The sequence below is a fragment of the Arachis ipaensis genome, chromosome B6, assembly GCF_059453495.1.
Source record: "Arachis ipaensis isolate K30076 ecotype BB chromosome B6, ASM5945349v1, whole genome shotgun sequence".
Taxonomy (NCBI): domain Eukaryota; kingdom Viridiplantae; phylum Streptophyta; class Magnoliopsida; order Fabales; family Fabaceae; genus Arachis; species Arachis ipaensis.
Genome location: NC_142441.1, coordinates 7,155,311 through 7,172,230, shown reverse-complemented (window position 1 = coordinate 7,172,230; position 16,920 = coordinate 7,155,311). Strand labels below are relative to the sequence as shown.

The following is a 16,920-nucleotide window of genomic DNA, read 5'->3' as shown; positions in this document are numbered from 1 at the left end:
TTCTCCAACATATCATGATCAGTTATTTTTTCCCCACACAATTTCATTCGTGAGGTGATTCGAAACATTGCAGAAATATATTCATTTATAGATTTAAAATCTTGTAAACGCAAATGCGTCCATTCATATCGGGCCTGAGGAATTATCACCGTTTTCTGATGATTATACCTTTCTTCAAAGTCTTTCCAAAGATCTGCAGGATATTTTAATGTAAGATATTCATTTTTCAATCCTTCGTCAAGATGACGACGGAGAAAAATCATGGCTTTAGCTTTATCCTTCTGGGATGCATTATTTTCAGCCTTAATGGTATCTCCAAGATCCATTGAATCAAGATGGGTTTCAGCATCTAGTATCCATGATAAATAATTGTTTCCAGATATATAAAGAGCATTGAATTCAAGATGAGAGAGCTTCGACATAATGAAAATTTGTTACCTGAGTCTTCCTCAAAATTTGATCAGAGTCTCGTGCTGATAACGTGTTGTGAAATAAAAGATATATATAATAGAGATGTATAAATAGAAGACTCTAGTATTAAAATAATTAGCTCAATAATATATATATATATATATATATAATAATATTATATGTTGTAATGTGTATATATATACAAAGATAGAAAGAAGTATTAAAAATAAAGAGAGAGAGAATCGCATTTGTTTATTGTTACAATCTCAATATAATAAAGATGATTAATATTGCTATTAATATTATATGTAAAGAGTAATAGAAAATAGAATTTAAAATACTTATAAAATAAAAGAAGAGAAAGAATTGTAGTAGAAATATAAAGAGAAGAGTATTTGATTGTAACATAAAGAGAGAAGTGATTTTATTATTTGCTTGTGTTTCTCTCGGAGACAAATGCCTCTATTTATACACATATTGGGAGTTTAATTTCAACATGCATTTAATGTCATTTCTTCTTTAAAAAAGTGAGTTTTGCATGGAAATGGACATCCACATTGTTCGTTCTTATCACAACAGAATATTCGTTTCATCCCATTTCTTCTAATTTGGGATTAAAAAAAAAGGGAAAAAACAGTGGTATTAGAATGAATTACGTCATCTATTTCCTTAATTTTTCTTCAATCGTAATAATAACGAAATTATAAAAGATTATTTCCCTCCATTTTTATCCACCAGTTAAAAAAAAAATAGGGAAAAGGGGAGAAAATGAATCATTGGGTCGTAATTGGTAAATACGTCTCATTTGGCGGGAGATTTCTTAATCCCCATTTTGGAGGGCAGTGTGTGAAACTGAAAACCCCTCTCTCTGTCTCTCTCCTCTCAAGCGTGAACCAGATCACAGTGTTGCAGTTGCAGAAGCATTAGGTCATGGAAGATCCAGCTCCAACCTCCGAAGCTTCCATTCGCCGTTCCGTAAGCATCCACCTCTCCAACTTCTTCACACTCATATCTTAGTTCATGCCTAATCCTGCTTCCAATCGACCTAATTTTGATTTTTATGTTTTCTCTTCTTTTTTGATCCTCCCAAATTGAGCAGAAGAGAAACAGAGCTCCGACTCGAAAACAAGTAGCTCGGGAAGCCGAGGCCGAGAACCGCGAGAAGGCCGGCGAGGCCAGCGACCATGCCGAACGAGAGAGCTCGCCTGATGAATTTGACGAAGGGCGCCCAAAATCCAAGCGGGCTCGTGCCTCCGAAGGAACTTCCAGCGTCGCCCACAAAGCTGCTGATCTGAGATTGATTGGTAAACTAAAACACTCTGATTCCTTTACTGCTCCAATTTCTAGGGTTTCGAATGGGTGAAATGAAATTCCAGTTCCAACTCCTTTTGAGTTGCGTCTGCGTCGCAGATTCGCCTGCTGAATTGCTTTGAACTATTTTCGCCACCTTTTTTTTTGGTTTACATCATTATTTGTTGTACTGTTATTGTTTCTTTGATGTTAATGTTTTTCTCCCGCCTTCATTCGTATTTTATGGATTATTTTAAAACTTAGATTATTTTTGTTTCCATTTTAAAACTATGATTGATTGGTGTTGTAGATTTTGTTATTATTCTTATGAAGTAACTGAATTGACGCCAAATAAATTTTTTGGTTTGGTTTCTGTAGAGGTAGTGAAAGGCAATGGCAAACTCATTCCTCATGCGGTCAAGCTCTGGGTTGAACGCTATGAGAAGGATTCAAAGCCTGCGATGGTTGAGCTCTTGACAATGCTGTTTGAGGTATTATGAAAATTCTCAAGCATTTCATGTTATAAAGAGTCCTAGAGAGTAGAGACATACATTTTCAAAGTGGATCCAGTATATTCTTGGAAACTTTATTATTTTTCTTAGATTATCAAGATTCAGGGAGCAAAATACTTACAAATTTGAGAACTATAACTGGTACTGATGAAATGAAATTTTAAATGGTCAGGCATGTGGAGCCAAGTATTATGACAAAGGTGATCTCGTGGATGAGACTGATGTTGATGATGTTGTTGTTGCTCTTGTCAGTTGTGCAAAGAAGGTATACAATTTTCACCTGTCGTTTTGTTTTCAAAAGTGAATTTCATAATCGTGATAGTACAGGTGTGAAGGCTGAACCTCATCTTTTTGATGTAATGATCATTATTTTTAATTATTTGTAGACATTAATTCTCCAACCCCCCTTTTCCTTTTCTTTTAATATCTGAATCTGAAATTCTAGGGCGAAGCAGAAGATTATCAAAATTCCAAAAAGAGGGAGTTCAAAAACTTCAAAGAGAATCTAGAATCATTCTGGGAAAATTTGGTTCGTGATTGTCAGCATGGCCCATTATTTGATAAGGTTTTATTTGACAAGTGCATGGACTATATCATTGCACTTTCATGGTTAGTAATAATATGATTGCATAAAGATTTTGAGTTTGCCAAAATTTATGTATAATTGTCTTATCTATTGTGCTGCCTATGTAGCACCCCTCCAAGAGTTTATCGTCAAGTTGCCTCATTGATGGGTCTTCGGCTTGTCACATCATACATTAGTATTGCTAATATGCTTCGTTCACAAAGAGAGACTACTCGTAGACAACTGGATGCTGAAAAAAAGAAAAAAACTGAGGGACCTCGGGTGGAATCACTAAATAATAGGTTTTCTGATACTCATGAAAAAATAACATTGTTGGAGGAGATGATGCGCAAGATATTTACTGGGTAGGTGTTCCCTGAAGTAACTATTTAAAGGAAAGAATCTAATGTTCTTTCATGAGTATTACAATTTGTGGTTGTGTTTCTAACATTTCTGCATAATGCTTTTATGGAGGTTATTTGTGCATCGCTATAGAGACATTGACCCAAATATCAGGATGTCATGCATTGAGTCACTGGGTGAATGGATCCTGTCATATCCATCACTTTTCTTGCAGGATTTGTACCTAAAATATCTTGGCTGGACACTGAATGACAAAGTAATGAACACGTTTTACATTTTTTATGATACATTTTTTTTAATTGCATATGTATCATACAACTTACTTTTTTCTACTCTTTTCTTTTACCTGTTCCCCACGCCCTAACTTGTAGAATGCCGGGGTAAGAAAGGCTTCCATAAATGCACTTCAGAATCTTTATGAAGTGGATGACAATGTACCAACCCTAGGTTTATTTACCGAAAGATTTTCTGGCCGGATGATTGAGCTTGCTGAGGACATTGATGTTTCTGTAGCTGTTTGTGCCATTGGTCTTGTCAAGCAACTACTTAGGTCAGAATGTCAAACCTTTTCCAATAATATATTACCTGTTTGCTGGGAAGTTTTATGGCATAGATTGTCATTTGAGAATTGGTTTTCGTTTGCCGCAGACATCAACTTATTCCTGAAGATGACTTGGGTTCTTTGTATGATTTGTTGATTGTTGACACCCCAGAAATCAGGCATGCCATTGGTGCATTAGTGTATGATCACTTGATTGCTCAAAAATTTAGTACATCCCAATCAGGATCAAGAGGTCTTAAATCTATTCCTGATTATTTTCATTTTAAAATTGATACCATCCATTATTCTGTTTGTGGCAGACATTTGATAAAGGCATTTTCTTTCTAGGTGAAACTGGCAATTCTTCTGAGGTCCACCTTAAGAGAATGCTGCGAATCCTGGAGGAGTTCCCACAAGATCCAATTTTGAGTATTTATGTGATAGATGATGTTTGGGAATACATGAAAGCTATGAAGGTATAGCTATATGACACTGTCCCTGCCTTTTTACATGTATATAAAAGAATGCTCAGGGGAAGGCATGAATGAGGGAGAACTGGAGCAGGTTCTCCTAGGCCCTATCTAACTTTGCTGAGCTGGAGGAGAGACAATGGAGGGATGGAAGAGGACCTAAAGTTACTCAAGTTAGGCCTGTTGTAACAATTTACTGAATAATATTCACTAGTTTCATATGTTTTGCTTGCAGGATTGGAAGTGCATCATATCCATGCTTCTCGATGAAAATCCATCGGCTGAGCTCTCTGATAATGATGCAACAAACTTGGTGCGACTCTTGTGTGCATCTGTGAAGAAGGCTGTTGGAGAGCGGATTGTACCTGCTACTGACAACAGAAAGCAATACCACACCAAAGCCCAAAAAGTATGCGAGCTTGGTTTCTAACTCTTGTATTGCAATTTCCTGGGCTCTCTCTCTCTCTCTCTCTCTCTCTCTCTCTCTCTCTCTCTCTCTCTCTCTCTCTCTCTCTCGATAGAGTAGTTTGCTTCTGAGACTGTATTTTCAAAGTGTAATTATGATCAAGTCATATTATTTAGTTATTTTGGGCTACAGAAAAAATTCGATCACTTGGAACTTGGCTATTAGCAATGACTACTCTGTAGTTTTGTATAATGCTCATGCTGGTGTTGTGATAGAAGTGTCTGTTCTGTGTTCATGACAGACTCTAATCTCTTTTGATCCAATAAATGGCAGGAAGTATTTGAAAATAATAAACAGGACATATCTGTTGCTATGATGAAGAGTTACCCGTTACTCTTGCGGAAGTTTATTTCAGATAAAGCAAAAGTGTCATCTCTGGTTGAGATTGTTTTGTACATGAACCTTGAGCTTTATTCCTTGAAGAGGCAGGAGCAGGTTAGTGAATTATTCTTGCAGATTGTTCCAAACTGTTCACATTCTTTCTGGAAAATTAACGAGTGCTTCCTTTTCAGAATTTCAAAAATATGCTCCAGCTTATGAAAGAAGTGTTTTTTAAGCATGGTGACAAGGAACCTCTGAGAGCTTGTGTAAAGGCAATTAATTTTTGTTGCATAGGAAGTCAAGGGGAATTGCAAGATTTTGCGCGTAATAAGTTAAAGGAACTTGAGGATGAACTTATCTCTAAGCTGAAATCTGCAATTAAAGAAGTAGTGGTATGTTCCACTTAATTGTGTTGTATTCTGTTATTTCTTGGATCTAGTGGAATAAATTAACCTACAGTGTGATGAGAATGCAGGATGGTGGTGATGAATATTCTCTTCTTGTAAACTCTAAGAGGTTGTATGAACTCCAGTTGTCAAAATCAGTGCCTATCCATAGCATATATGGAGACATTGTAACGGTGTTACGTGATTTTAGAAATATGGAGGATGAGGTGTGTAAATGCTTTCTCAACGCTGACATCATGTTTTACATGTCATCCTTATTTGTTTGATTATTAATATTCATTTTCTGCATTTTACCATTCAGGTTGTCTGTTTCCTGCTTCTGAACATGTATATGCATCTAGCTTGGGCTCTACATTTTATCGAAAATGAAGAATGTGTTTCTGAAGCATCTTTAGTTTCTGTTATTTCTAAGCGCGATACCTTGTTACAAGAACTTGAATACTATCTTAACATGGCTACTGACAGCAAGGAAGGGGGTAGACTCGGAAGTGAGCTAGGTTGCAGAGTAAGAACTTGCTTTCCTTTCTACTTTCGTAGTATAAATAAGTTGAAGTCTTGAGTTCTTAGGACTAGTCTGATAAAAATGTTTTATTGGCAAAGGTGTGCACTATACTTGTAGAAACATGGTTCTTATTTAGAAGCACACTTTTCTCCAAGACAAAGCTGGAAAAATTAGGATATGCGCCAAGTGCAGACATGCTTCAAAAGTTTTGGGAACTTTGTCAACAACAACTTAATGTATCAGGTGACCCCAGACATTTATGTTAAAGTTGATGGACTTGTGTGAAGATTCATCCTAAGTTTCTTATTAAATTTTTTAAAAAACATAATATGTTAATATTTTTATTGTATACTCTTGAACTTTGACATTTGATGTTTACTTTGCTTATTAACTTTGGTGTTAATGCTGCTAAATCTTCCTCATTGATGTATCCTCATTTTTTGTTGTTTGTGTGTGTGTGCGCGCATACTGTATATTCATTTTGTTTTTAATTTTAGAAGACTGTTTAACTTGCTTATCGTTTTTCAGACGAGATGGAAGAGGAAGATGTCAACAGAGAGTATGCCGAGGAGTTAAATAGAGATGCTGTTATGCTTGCTGCTGGAAAACTGATTGCTAATGATGTTGTTCCAAAGGTAAATTGTTTTGTTTAAGAACTATTGGCGTTCTTTTTCTTATTCTTTTTTGGCCGGTAAATCTATTTTGATAGCAAAAATTTGGCTATTCTTGTTACAGGAATATCTTGCTTCTGAGATCATTTCTCACTATGTAATGCATGGGGCAAGTGTTGCTGAGATTGTAAAGAATCTGATCACAGTTCTGAAGAAAAAAGAAGATGATTTAGCCACCATTTTTTTTGAAGCACTTAAAAAGGTAAGAGCTTTGAAGTAGATGTTTCAACCATGCTATGATATTTTTATGACAAATAAATCTGGATCAACCTTTCCACCACGTTTCTGCCTCTGGAAGATCTGTATATTTTATATTTCACCCTCTTCTTCCCTCTTCTGTCCCAACTTCCTCACCTATTTATGCTGGTACCAGGCATACCATCAACATATTGTGGATATCTCTGACAGCGAAAATGACCCTTCAGAAAGCAACTCCTTCTCAGGATGTAAAGATCTGGCTGCTCGGCTCTCTGGAACATTTGTTGGTGCTGCCAGGGTCAAGCACAGGTTAGACATTTTAAAAATTGTCAGGGATGGCATTGAATATGCTTTTGTTGAAGCTCCGAAACACTTGTCATTTCTGGAAGCAGCAGTGCTCCAGTTTGTGTCAAAACTCCCTGCAGCAGATGTGTTGGAAATGTAAGAGTTTCTTCTCATTTTATTAATGCTATTCAGACCTGTTATCAGCTGTACACAGTTTAATGCTGCTGCTTTTTCTGGATAGTATGAAGGTTGTTCAAAATCGAACAGCAAATGTCAATACTGATGAAAATCCAAGTGGTTGGCGTCCCTATTACACATTTATTGACATCCTACGTGAAAAATATGCAAAGAATGAAGGGTTTCAAGGTAATCTTTTGCATTTTTTTCCCATCTGTATTTATTGTCCCATATAGGTAAACAATATTGCAAACATCCTGTTAGATCTTCACTTAAATAAAATACTCATTATTACATGGTGCTATTAAAATTTGTTGTTGATGATTTGTTAGATTTCCACTGAAAGAATATATAAAATAGTCATTATTAAAAAATGGTGCTTTTACAATGTGTTGTCGTATTTGTTACATGGAGAGCATATTAGTTTATTTAGTTAATCTCCACTGAAACAATATATAAAATAGTTTATTAAATAATGGTGCAATTACAATGTGTTATCGAGTATTTGTTACATGGAGAGCATATTAGTTTATTAATGAGTTTATATATTTATCCTTCTATTATTTTAAAACCACTGGGTTGTTATTTTAGTTTGGTTTGGGTTTGCTAAGTATGCAACATATTTCAAAGCTTTTTGCCGTTGGAAATCTCAGTTTTTATCAATTCTGTCTCTGGTCTTGCATTTGTTTCTCATTTGTTCCCATGAATTTGAAGTTCTCTTCAAGATGATGCTGGAAGTTGATTAATTCTCACGACATAAGATATGCACCTTGATAATACCCTATGAGTATAGCTTAGTACTCTCCAGTTTATCAAACAAATCTAGTACTTGGTTGGTAGTAAGTGCCTTTTGTTGGTCATCAATTGAGCTATAGGGAACATGTGATCTCAACGGTTTCATTTAGCCACATCTTGCGATGATTTATATGTTTTGCAATATTATAAGTGATAGCTAAATGACACCATAAATTGCCTTTCCTTTTTCTTAGCATGCTACATTATGTAATTTATATGTCTGAGAATGAATATATTTAATGGACGAGCTAACTAATAATTGTTTCCAGATGAGAGGGAAGGGGTTGCTGTACGGCGCAGGGGTCGTCCTCCTAAGAGGCAGAACATACCAGGAAAGAAACTTTTTGATGAGCAAAGTTCAAGTGAGGACGAGGACTCCATTAGTGCATCTGAACAAGATGGACAAGATGAAGGTGGAAAGGAAGATGAGGATGACGAAGACGCTCCTTTGATACATTCAATCAGACCATCATCTAAGTTAAGATCGCTGGGAAAGGCAGGGAATTCTGCAAGAGCTGCAGATAATTTATCTGCTTCTAGAACATCAGGCATGTCTTGTCTTGGCAATTGATGATTTGCATATCAATCTTATAACTAAAGGCTAAGTTAACACATTAAAGTTAAAATAAAATTTGATTGTTTTGACTTAAGAAAACATTTTTGTTTTACTTTTACCATGCAAGATAATCAGATATTATCTAATATCACTAAAGGGCACGCCTCAGTAGTTTACCTAATTTAGTCTGTAATCTACTAACTACTGTGTCGATTTTGCAGCTGCATCAAACTAATTCTCCAAGGTTGAAAGCTACGTGTATAGTTTGCAAATGCTTCGGTTGCATATCCGATTTGCTCTAATTCTTGGTTTTCCTTTCCCTCTACTGGACGGCAGCTTTTTAATAGGAAAAAGACCTGCTGCTGTTGATTGCCAGTTTAGATTATGAATACTTGTCTGTAATTTAATTTCGACGTGTCGATTGTATATGATAGTAATACTGTAATCGTTGTGCTAGTCAAGATGGTTAGCCTTTCTGCTGAATATAATTCTGCAAAATGCTCTTTCTTGAGCCTAATAATTGAACTGGAAAGTTGGCATTACCTTCTCACTTAAAAACTATCGCCTTTGTGGCCAAAAATTTCTGGCTTTCTGCTGAAAATTGAGATGCGCTTAATGCACTTTGGTTGACCGCTGCTTTTGGTCAATCTTATCAGTTAACACGAAATAAATCAGCCGAATTTTTTTTTTAAACTTTTTTTTAAGCTTATTTTTCTCCTTGGTAAAATGGCCTCTGCAAGTTTCAATGCTAAATCATATTTTTAAGTAAGAGAAGAAAGAGAAAAGAAGAAAGTGAAAATAATAAATGGTAATTAGATGTGGTGGAAGAAATAAATTGATTTATATTAAGGGTTTAGCTATCACGAGTTTTAACTTTTAAGGATACATACTAAGGGGGGACGGATTACTAATCAAAATTTTTAAATTTTTTATTTAATAAATATATTAAAAAACAAATTTGATATTTTTTATATAAAATTTTAATTAATAATTTTAATTTGTGTCTTTATAACACATGTTAATTAAAACTTTACATGAAATAGTAAATAAGACCCTTTTCTTATTTTTAAAAAGAAAATTGTCAATGTAAAACTCTTTTTACATGTGGATAGAAATTCAGGTTCTAAACAGAGTTAATTTTGATATTTTTCAATAGCATATATAAATATAAATGAAAATCTAATGTATTGCCCTTCGAAATTGAAAACTCAAATAATAATAATAATAATAATAATAATAATAAGGCAGGTAGCTCATGTTAAAAAAAAGAAAATAAGGTTATATGTCAGCTCATAAAATTGGGAGCTTAAGAAAAGCCCATGGCCCAAAAAAAGATCAGGGAAAACCCTAAGGGGCAGATACCACCTATAAAATCAATTGCAAACACGAGAGAGAAGCTGTTACCTCTTCCAGCAGACAAAAACCCTAGTTTGTGTGCGTTAGCGGAGGTAAGGTAAGGTAAAGATGCCGGCTGGTCATGGTTTGAGGTCACGCACCAGAGACTCGTTCTCTCGTCCATTCAGGAAGAAGGGTACCATCGCCCTCACCACCTACCTCAGGACCTATCACATCGGCGACTACGTCGACATCAAGGTCAATGGTGCTGTCCACAAGGGTATGCCTCACAAGTTCTACCATGGCCGAACCGGTCGTGTCTGGAACGTCACTAAGCGCGCCATTGGTGTCGAGGTCAACAAGCAGGTACTGGTTTTTAGATCTGATTTGTTGTTTATTTCACTGTAAATTGTATCTTCGATTTGGACAACAGGGTTCAATATCTAATAATAATAATTTAATAGTTTTTCTTAGTGATTAATTCGATGTTGACACAGATCAGGTTATACATGCTTTTAGTATTTTTCAATTTATTTTGATGATTGTTGCTAATTAGTACATCTTCTAAATGTGAGTCAGCGTGTTTACTTGTTCTAGTAGTGTGTTCTGTTGAAAAAAAATTGTTTTTTACGGTTTCTGAGTTATGAATTATTAGTGTGTTCCTCAGTTTCCTACCTGGTGGAAATACAATGATTAGAGAGAATATAAAAAAGTTGGCGTGCGGTTGTTCAAACTTGAGCCAATGAATTGTTGTATTTCATTCATTGTTTCAGTTTGTGGGACTCGTTATATTGTAATAACTTTTTTTTTTGTTAAATGTTGCTATTACACATTTATAAAAGCTTATTAATAGTCTGTGTTTTTGTGTGACCCAGGTGGGGAATAGAATAATCAGGAAGAGAATTCATGTGCGTGTAGAGCATGTTATGCCTTCGAGGTGCACTGAGGAGTTCCGCCTCAGGAAGATCAACAATGACAAACTGAAGGCTGAGGCAAAGGCTAATGGACAAAAGATCAGTACCAAGAGACAGCCTGAGGGACCTAAACCTGGATTCATGGTTGAAGGTGCCACATTAGAGACTGTGACTCCCATTCCATATGATGTTGTCAATGATCTTAAAGGAGGGTATTAGGTTGTTGTTTCTTGTTTTTTTGGAGTTTACTTAGTTTTGTTTGGATATTGAGTCCTCTTTCCTTTTTGCATTGGGAAGCCATATATTTTTATGAACAATCAAACTCAAGTTTTGTCTTGTTTATTTAACTCTAAATGCAAGGTTATGTGTTGTTATTCTCTTTAATATGTGTTTTGTTTTCAATTATTTCATATGCTGAGCGCAAGTGGGAGCACCTATTCTTGATAGTCAAAAGTAATATAACTTCAATTACTATTATGAAATTGAAGAGATAAATTCATAAACAGAGGTCACAATTGTTGATAACAAAACCTATTAAGTTTCTTATGCCAAATTCGTCAAGCATGGTAATCTTCTATATGAACCTGAAGTGGACTTCCGAGCTTGGTTTTAAGCTCTTGTTACAACATGATATTGCTGTTTTCAATTACTAGCAAAGCTAATTTCTAGTTTTCGTAATTGTAATGCTCTAATTTTTTAAACGTGACATAAAAGCATAATGTAATAATTTTGGAATGGATGCATCAGGACTATGTTTTTCACTTTTTTGGTCATTCCAAGTGCCTAGAGTATCCAATATCTTTCTATAAACATGTAGTTAGGTATCACTTTTTCATTGTGACATCACTATAGCTAATTCACAGGAGAATTACGCTTGTCCTTAAGAACAAGCTGATTTAACAAACGTTGTCATCATTTGGACTTACGATTTGGTAATTATTTTTGTGGAAGAAAAATGAGAATGCAAGTAGTAGGACCTAATAAGGACTTCTACAAATTATTATAGAAACTCTTGGTGGCATGGCCTTCCAAACAAAACCAAATTAATAATCTTGATGAATCAAGGACCACTATTGTATTGAATGTATTTGATACGAAATTCTACTTTGTAAAAGCTTCCATTTGTAATGCTTCCACATGTCATGGAAACTCCTTTTCCCATAGGTAACAAATTTACCACTATTATTATTATCAGAACTTCTTATCTCCATTAGGAGTTAGGACACAACTTATGAACCTAACAAAGCTTTCGGATGAATCAAAATCACCTTCGAATATCATATAAACAGTAATTGAGTAATTTGAAAGGAAAGAATCAGTGATCAAAGATAAGAAACTTGTCACAAGTGGTACAGAAAGCAATATTGGAGTTATTAGATACAGACTAGATCCAAAATAGCGTATGAAATGATTATGGTCTATCTAGTACAGTATGATCGATCAAGTCATTCAGTAAAGTCTCTTAGCTAGTATGAAATTCTATCTATTAGCAGGTCGATGTATATTGATCCTGAGAAATGAGTTCTTCCCTTTGTGCATCTTTCTTTTCCCATGTCTTTCTTTGTTGGTAAACCCAACCAGCGATTGACAACAAACAAGTCTCCTTCCTAGAGCAAGGAGCGGAACTACAGTACAGAGATTCCACCATGCCTCAACTGCCCCCCTTGACTTATTTCACACAATTCTTCTGCATGAGGTATCTATCATAGTAATGTTCTACCTTGTTCATGACTCCATTTCAATTCTAGACAACACCTGTCAATTCTCAAATAACTAGTCTTTAGTCTATGCTTTTTGGATTTTGTTGATTGAACTAAAAACTGCACCAATTACTTTCTATATTATCCATTCCTTTGAGATAATTGGAGTACTTAGTTGTGGATGTTACAAGATGAAATCACCTTACATACTCCCCCATCTCCTCCTCATGCTTATCTTCTCATGTATTAATCATCTTCCATAATCCTTTAGCTTATTTCTTTCACTATATGCATGCACTGTTATCTACTCACTCTCATAGTTTCTCACTCTTGTTGAATTGCATGTGTTAGAATATATGAGGATCAATTAGTTTTCACGAGTCATTTAGCATATCTGAATATTTATTATAGGATATTATGTCTTTATTATTTCAATTCTTTAAACAGCTATAAAAATTCTTCGATATTGTATCATTCAAAATAACTTGAATATAGGCAAATCTTTTCTTTATTGCTCTTTCTTACCTTTCTATCAATATCACTCAAGGTGTAATTAGTTTTTTTTTTTAAGGGTTCTCGAAGATTTAGTGTGTGTTTGGATTAGAGTTGGTCAAACTGGAGTTTAGATGAAAGTGATTTTGTAAAATTGATTTTGGATAGAAGTGAGTTTGTGCCAACATGATTTATGTTTGGCAATTCTATACTAAAACGGAAACTCTCAGGAACCAGCAAATATATCAAAATTTAACCATCATTCAGCCAGCATGCGTTTTTATGCTGATATTTTTTTTTAATGTGTATTTGTTTTCTATTTGTTAAGTTTGCATCCACTTTTGTTAACATGTTTATGCTGGTTGTTTGCTGGCCCAAAAGTTAGAAAACTGCTGGCCCCTAGCGGTGCTCATACTACCCGACATACTAAACCGTAAACCACATACCCTAAACCCTAAAGGAAAACCCATAAACCCTAAACTATAAACCATCAACCCTAAAACGTAAACCCTAAACCCTAATCCCTAAAGCATAACCCAAAACCCAAAACCCTAAATCCTAACCCCCTAAACTCCTAAACTCTAACCATAAACCCTAAATCCTAAATCCTAAACCATAAACCCTAAACCCTATACCCGACATACTAAACCGTAAACCACAAACCCTAAACCCTAAATCCTAAACCCTAAAGGAAAACCCATAAACTCTAACTATAAACCATCAACCCTAAAACGTAAACCCTAAACCCTAATCCCTAAAGCATAAGCCATCAACTCCAAACCCTAAACCCTAAACCCAAAACCCTAAATCCTAACCCCCTAAACTCCTAAACCCTAACCTAACCCTAAACCACGCCTCAGCCTTCAAGTGGCACGCCATAGTGAAATGCTAAGGTTGGTGTGCCACGCTTTCGATACCAAGTGGCACGCCCAGTCCTTGCTTTTGGTCCCTTGTGCATTGGTGTGCCACGCTTGGTTGTTCAAGTGGCACGCCCAGTCTTCAATTGCCTTCAGCCCCTTCTCTGGATACAAGAAGGATCCTTTAGTCACTCCATATCCAAAAAGCATCCAACATCTCTCAACGAGGTTCAAGAACGGGCGGAAAAATTCATTAATATGGAAGAGAACTCCCAATTAGGAGAAACCTCCAAGACTGGATTCTCCTACCCACCTCGGGACAAGGATAAAGAGTCCAGGAAGAAAGAAGACCAACCTACTGAGAAACCTGGAAAGTACCACAACTACACCCCTCTTCCCCAAATATCCTTGACCAATCACGTCGATACCTCTTCCCCAAATACCATTCACCTATCAAATCCTACACTCTTCCCCATATTCTCTTCACCACTCACATCCATCCATTATAAACCACACCTACCTCACCATTCAAATTCAAACCATTTCCCTCCCAAACCCACCCCTTCATAACCGAATTCCCTCTCTCTCTTACCCTATAAATACCCCTCCTTACAACCTTCAATTTCACACCTCATACACACTTACCCCCTTAGCCGAAACCAACATTTCCCTCCATCTCCTCAATTTCTTCTTCTTCTACTCATTTCTTTCTTCTTTTGCTCGTGGACGAGCAAAACTTTTAAGTTTGGTGTGGAAAAAAAGCAGATAAAATAAAATTGTTTGAATACTATTAGTTAAAATCACTTTTAGGTAGATAATTAGTTAATTACTAAAAAAATATAATATTAAATTATAATATGATTTTTTAGTATATTTAATCCTTTTTTATACTTCTTTTAGTATATTTTTTATATAATATTTTTTATAAAATTTTATTTTAGTTTGTTATAATTTTTTTAATAAAAATTAATATTTATTTATTAAATTAAAAATAACATATAAAATAATATATTTTAGTATTTTTTATGAGTACTCTCAATAATCTTATTTTGTTTACTGTTTTGGATTCTAACTTTTTACTAATTATATTTTTATTATTATTTATGATTAATTTTTTATTTAATTTAATTTATCATTTTCAATAGGAGCAATAATACATATTATAACAAATTAGAATAATAAACAATGAATAAGAATTATAATAATAAATTTTACAATGCCAAACAAAAAAATATTCTATAATTTTTTTAGTACTCTCAATATTCTTTTATTTAGTATTATTTTGGAACGTAAAATTTTATTACTTATGATTTCATTGTTATGTATGATTAGTTTTTTATTTACTTTATCATTTTTAATAAGATCAATAATTCATATTATAATAGAATTATAATAACAAATTTAATAAAAGAATCAAAATATAAAAAAAGTACTAAAAATTTAAAAAAAATTAAAATATTTGAAATGACTTGAAACAATTATGAAAATTTTTTTGGAAAAAACAAATAATGATCATCAAGGGTGAACATAAAAAAACAGTGTTCACAGAATTTTAACGCACTTTTATTCTCTCAAACGGATTTGCCAAACACACCCTTAGACTTTATGATAAACAACACTTTTATGCAGTAACTAGCCATTCTTAATACTTAGATAAAGATGACTATTTAGATAATTTATGTAAAGATAATAGCTAAATTTCAGTAGATAACTTAAAATGTTAACTAAATTACTTAACAAAATACATGTTATTATTTTAACTATCATCTTCTCACGAAGATATAGTAGAAACCTAGATAATATTATACATAACAGAACCAATTAGCCAAAGTTCATTAATGAGGATTGGTACATTTTTTGTTTTGGGCCGGTTTAGCATGTGATTATGTAGTAAAAGGAGGAGCTAGAGTCAATGGCGCAAGGATCCGGATTGGTACATTTTTTTGTTTTGGGCCGGTTTAGCATGTGATTATGTAGTAAAAGGAGGAGCTAGAGGCAATGGCGCAAGGATCCCAGAACACTGGTGCCACAAGATGATTTGTTTAAACAAATGTGAATCACAGAAATGTTATGAAGAGTGCTCTAAAGAACAATATGGCAGTGGAGATTGCAAGGGTGCCACTTGCTTATGCACATACTATTGTAAAGATCCTCCACTCTACTAACGGAAATATTTGATAATAAACAACTATTAGCCAAAGTCAAAATTTGTCTTCTTTAGTATTTATTAATTCTAGCAATAATTAATAAATATTAAATAAGATAAGTTTTGACTATTTTTTTTTTTTTGTAATTTAGTACCAATCCTTCTTTCTCTTATGTAGTTATGCTTTTCCCCCTACTATGTACCGTTTTTACTACTACATGGTTTACCAACTTTCTGCCCTATGAGCAATGCAAATTAAACAAAAAATAATTATGAGCAATGGCAATGCTATATATATTGCTAGGATTTAATTTCTAAGTTTTTTTTATTATACTATTATTATATCAATAAAGATGGTTACTTTTCACATTTTTTACTATTTTAATTGTTATGTAAATGAATAAATTGAACTCGTATTGCTATTAGGCCAAATTTGCTTCCTCACCAAATAATTTGCCGGCGTTTCAAATTGACGGGAAAAAAAGTGGAACAAAGTAACTATAAGTTGTCATGAGTCATTACCAAACTAAATTTAATTAGTGTTTAATTATTTTAGAGAATAAATGATCATTTGTACCCATGAGAGATGAAAACGCTGACATTTATATCCATGAAAACTCGAAACTAATCTTGTACCCATGATAGATGCTGTCCGTGTGACAAAAGTGTCCTGACTTGGATCTGAGCTTGGTTCGTGGGTTTCCGAACCTACATGGCACTCCCAACCTCCCCCCCTCCAAAATCTGAGCCAACCATTCATCATCTTCATCTTCTTCACCATCACCATCACCATCATCTCAGCACCGCCACAGCCACCTCCATTCACCACAACCTCCAGCGACAACCCACACCGCCGCGCCCCTTTCTCTTCTTCTTCCCCTCTTCTCACCTCTGCTGAGCCCAGAAACCACAGCGCTAGCTCTTCCTCTCCACCAAAGCTCAGAAC

The 16,920-nt window shown here is 34.7% G+C and overlaps 3 protein-coding genes across 3 annotated transcripts; all 3 read left to right on the top strand.

Annotated features, from left to right (window-relative positions):
- The first annotated feature begins 988 nt into the window (after positions 1 to 988).
- Positions 989 to 9,072, top strand: SCC3 (sister-chromatid cohesion protein 3). Its single transcript, XM_016349628.3, has 22 exons — positions 989 to 1,386; positions 1,511 to 1,715; positions 2,080 to 2,192; positions 2,386 to 2,478; positions 2,659 to 2,822; positions 2,907 to 3,143; positions 3,253 to 3,397; positions 3,513 to 3,691; positions 3,790 to 3,935; positions 4,031 to 4,158; positions 4,388 to 4,561; positions 4,892 to 5,053; positions 5,131 to 5,331; positions 5,415 to 5,552; positions 5,648 to 5,851; positions 5,947 to 6,091; positions 6,377 to 6,483; positions 6,584 to 6,721; positions 6,893 to 7,158; positions 7,244 to 7,368; positions 8,244 to 8,522; positions 8,752 to 9,072. Exons 1-22 carry the CDS (start codon positions 1,342 to 1,344, stop codon positions 8,763 to 8,765), a joined length of 3,408 nt encoding a protein of 1,135 aa, XP_016205114.1. The 5' UTR covers positions 989 to 1,341; the 3' UTR covers positions 8,766 to 9,072.
- A 788-nt stretch (positions 9,073 to 9,860) lies between these two features.
- On the top strand, positions 9,861 to 11,163 carry LOC107645574 (large ribosomal subunit protein eL21z/eL21y). Its single transcript, XM_016349627.1, has 2 exons — positions 9,861 to 10,231; positions 10,741 to 11,163. Exons 1-2 carry the CDS (start codon positions 9,995 to 9,997, stop codon positions 10,996 to 10,998), a joined length of 495 nt encoding a protein of 164 aa, XP_016205113.1. The 5' UTR covers positions 9,861 to 9,994; the 3' UTR covers positions 10,999 to 11,163.
- A 1,507-nt stretch (positions 11,164 to 12,670) lies between these two features.
- On the top strand, positions 12,671 to 15,993 carry LOC148554508 (uncharacterized). Its single transcript, XM_088490353.1, has 2 exons — positions 12,671 to 12,720; positions 15,780 to 15,993. The coding sequence occupies exons 1-2, from the start codon at positions 12,671 to 12,673 to the stop codon at positions 15,991 to 15,993; spliced, it is 264 nt and encodes an 87-aa protein (XP_088346479.1).
- The last annotated feature ends 927 nt before the right edge of the window (positions 15,994 to 16,920 follow it).

What these genes read in the sequence shown, in the direction of transcription:
- LOC107645574 (XM_016349627.1), top strand. Translation starts at nt 9,995, where the DNA reads ATGCCGGCTGGTCATGGTTTGAGGTCACGCACCAGAGACTCGTTCTCT. An exon ending in GTGTCGAGGTCAACAAGCAG is followed by an intron (nt 10,232 to 10,740) that starts GTACTGGTTTTT and finishes TGTGTGACCCAG; the next exon opens with GTGGGGAATAGAATAATCAG.
- SCC3 (XM_016349628.3), top strand. Translation starts at nt 1,342, where the DNA reads ATGGAAGATCCAGCTCCAACCTCCGAAGCTTCCATTCGCCGTTCC. An exon ending in TCTTGACAATGCTGTTTGAG is followed by an intron (nt 2,193 to 2,385) that starts GTATTATGAAAA and finishes TTAAATGGTCAG; the next exon opens with GCATGTGGAGCCAAGTATTA. An exon ending in GAAGTGAGCTAGGTTGCAGA is followed by an intron (nt 5,852 to 5,946) that starts GTAAGAACTTGC and finishes TTATTGGCAAAG; the next exon opens with GTGTGCACTATACTTGTAGA.
- LOC148554508 (XM_088490353.1), top strand. Translation starts at nt 12,671, where the DNA reads ATGAAATCACCTTACATACTCCCCCATCTCCTCCTCATGCTTATCTTC. An exon ending in CTCCTCATGCTTATCTTCTC is followed by an intron (nt 12,721 to 15,779) that starts ATGTATTAATCA and finishes TTTTTTGTTTTG; the next exon opens with GGCCGGTTTAGCATGTGATT.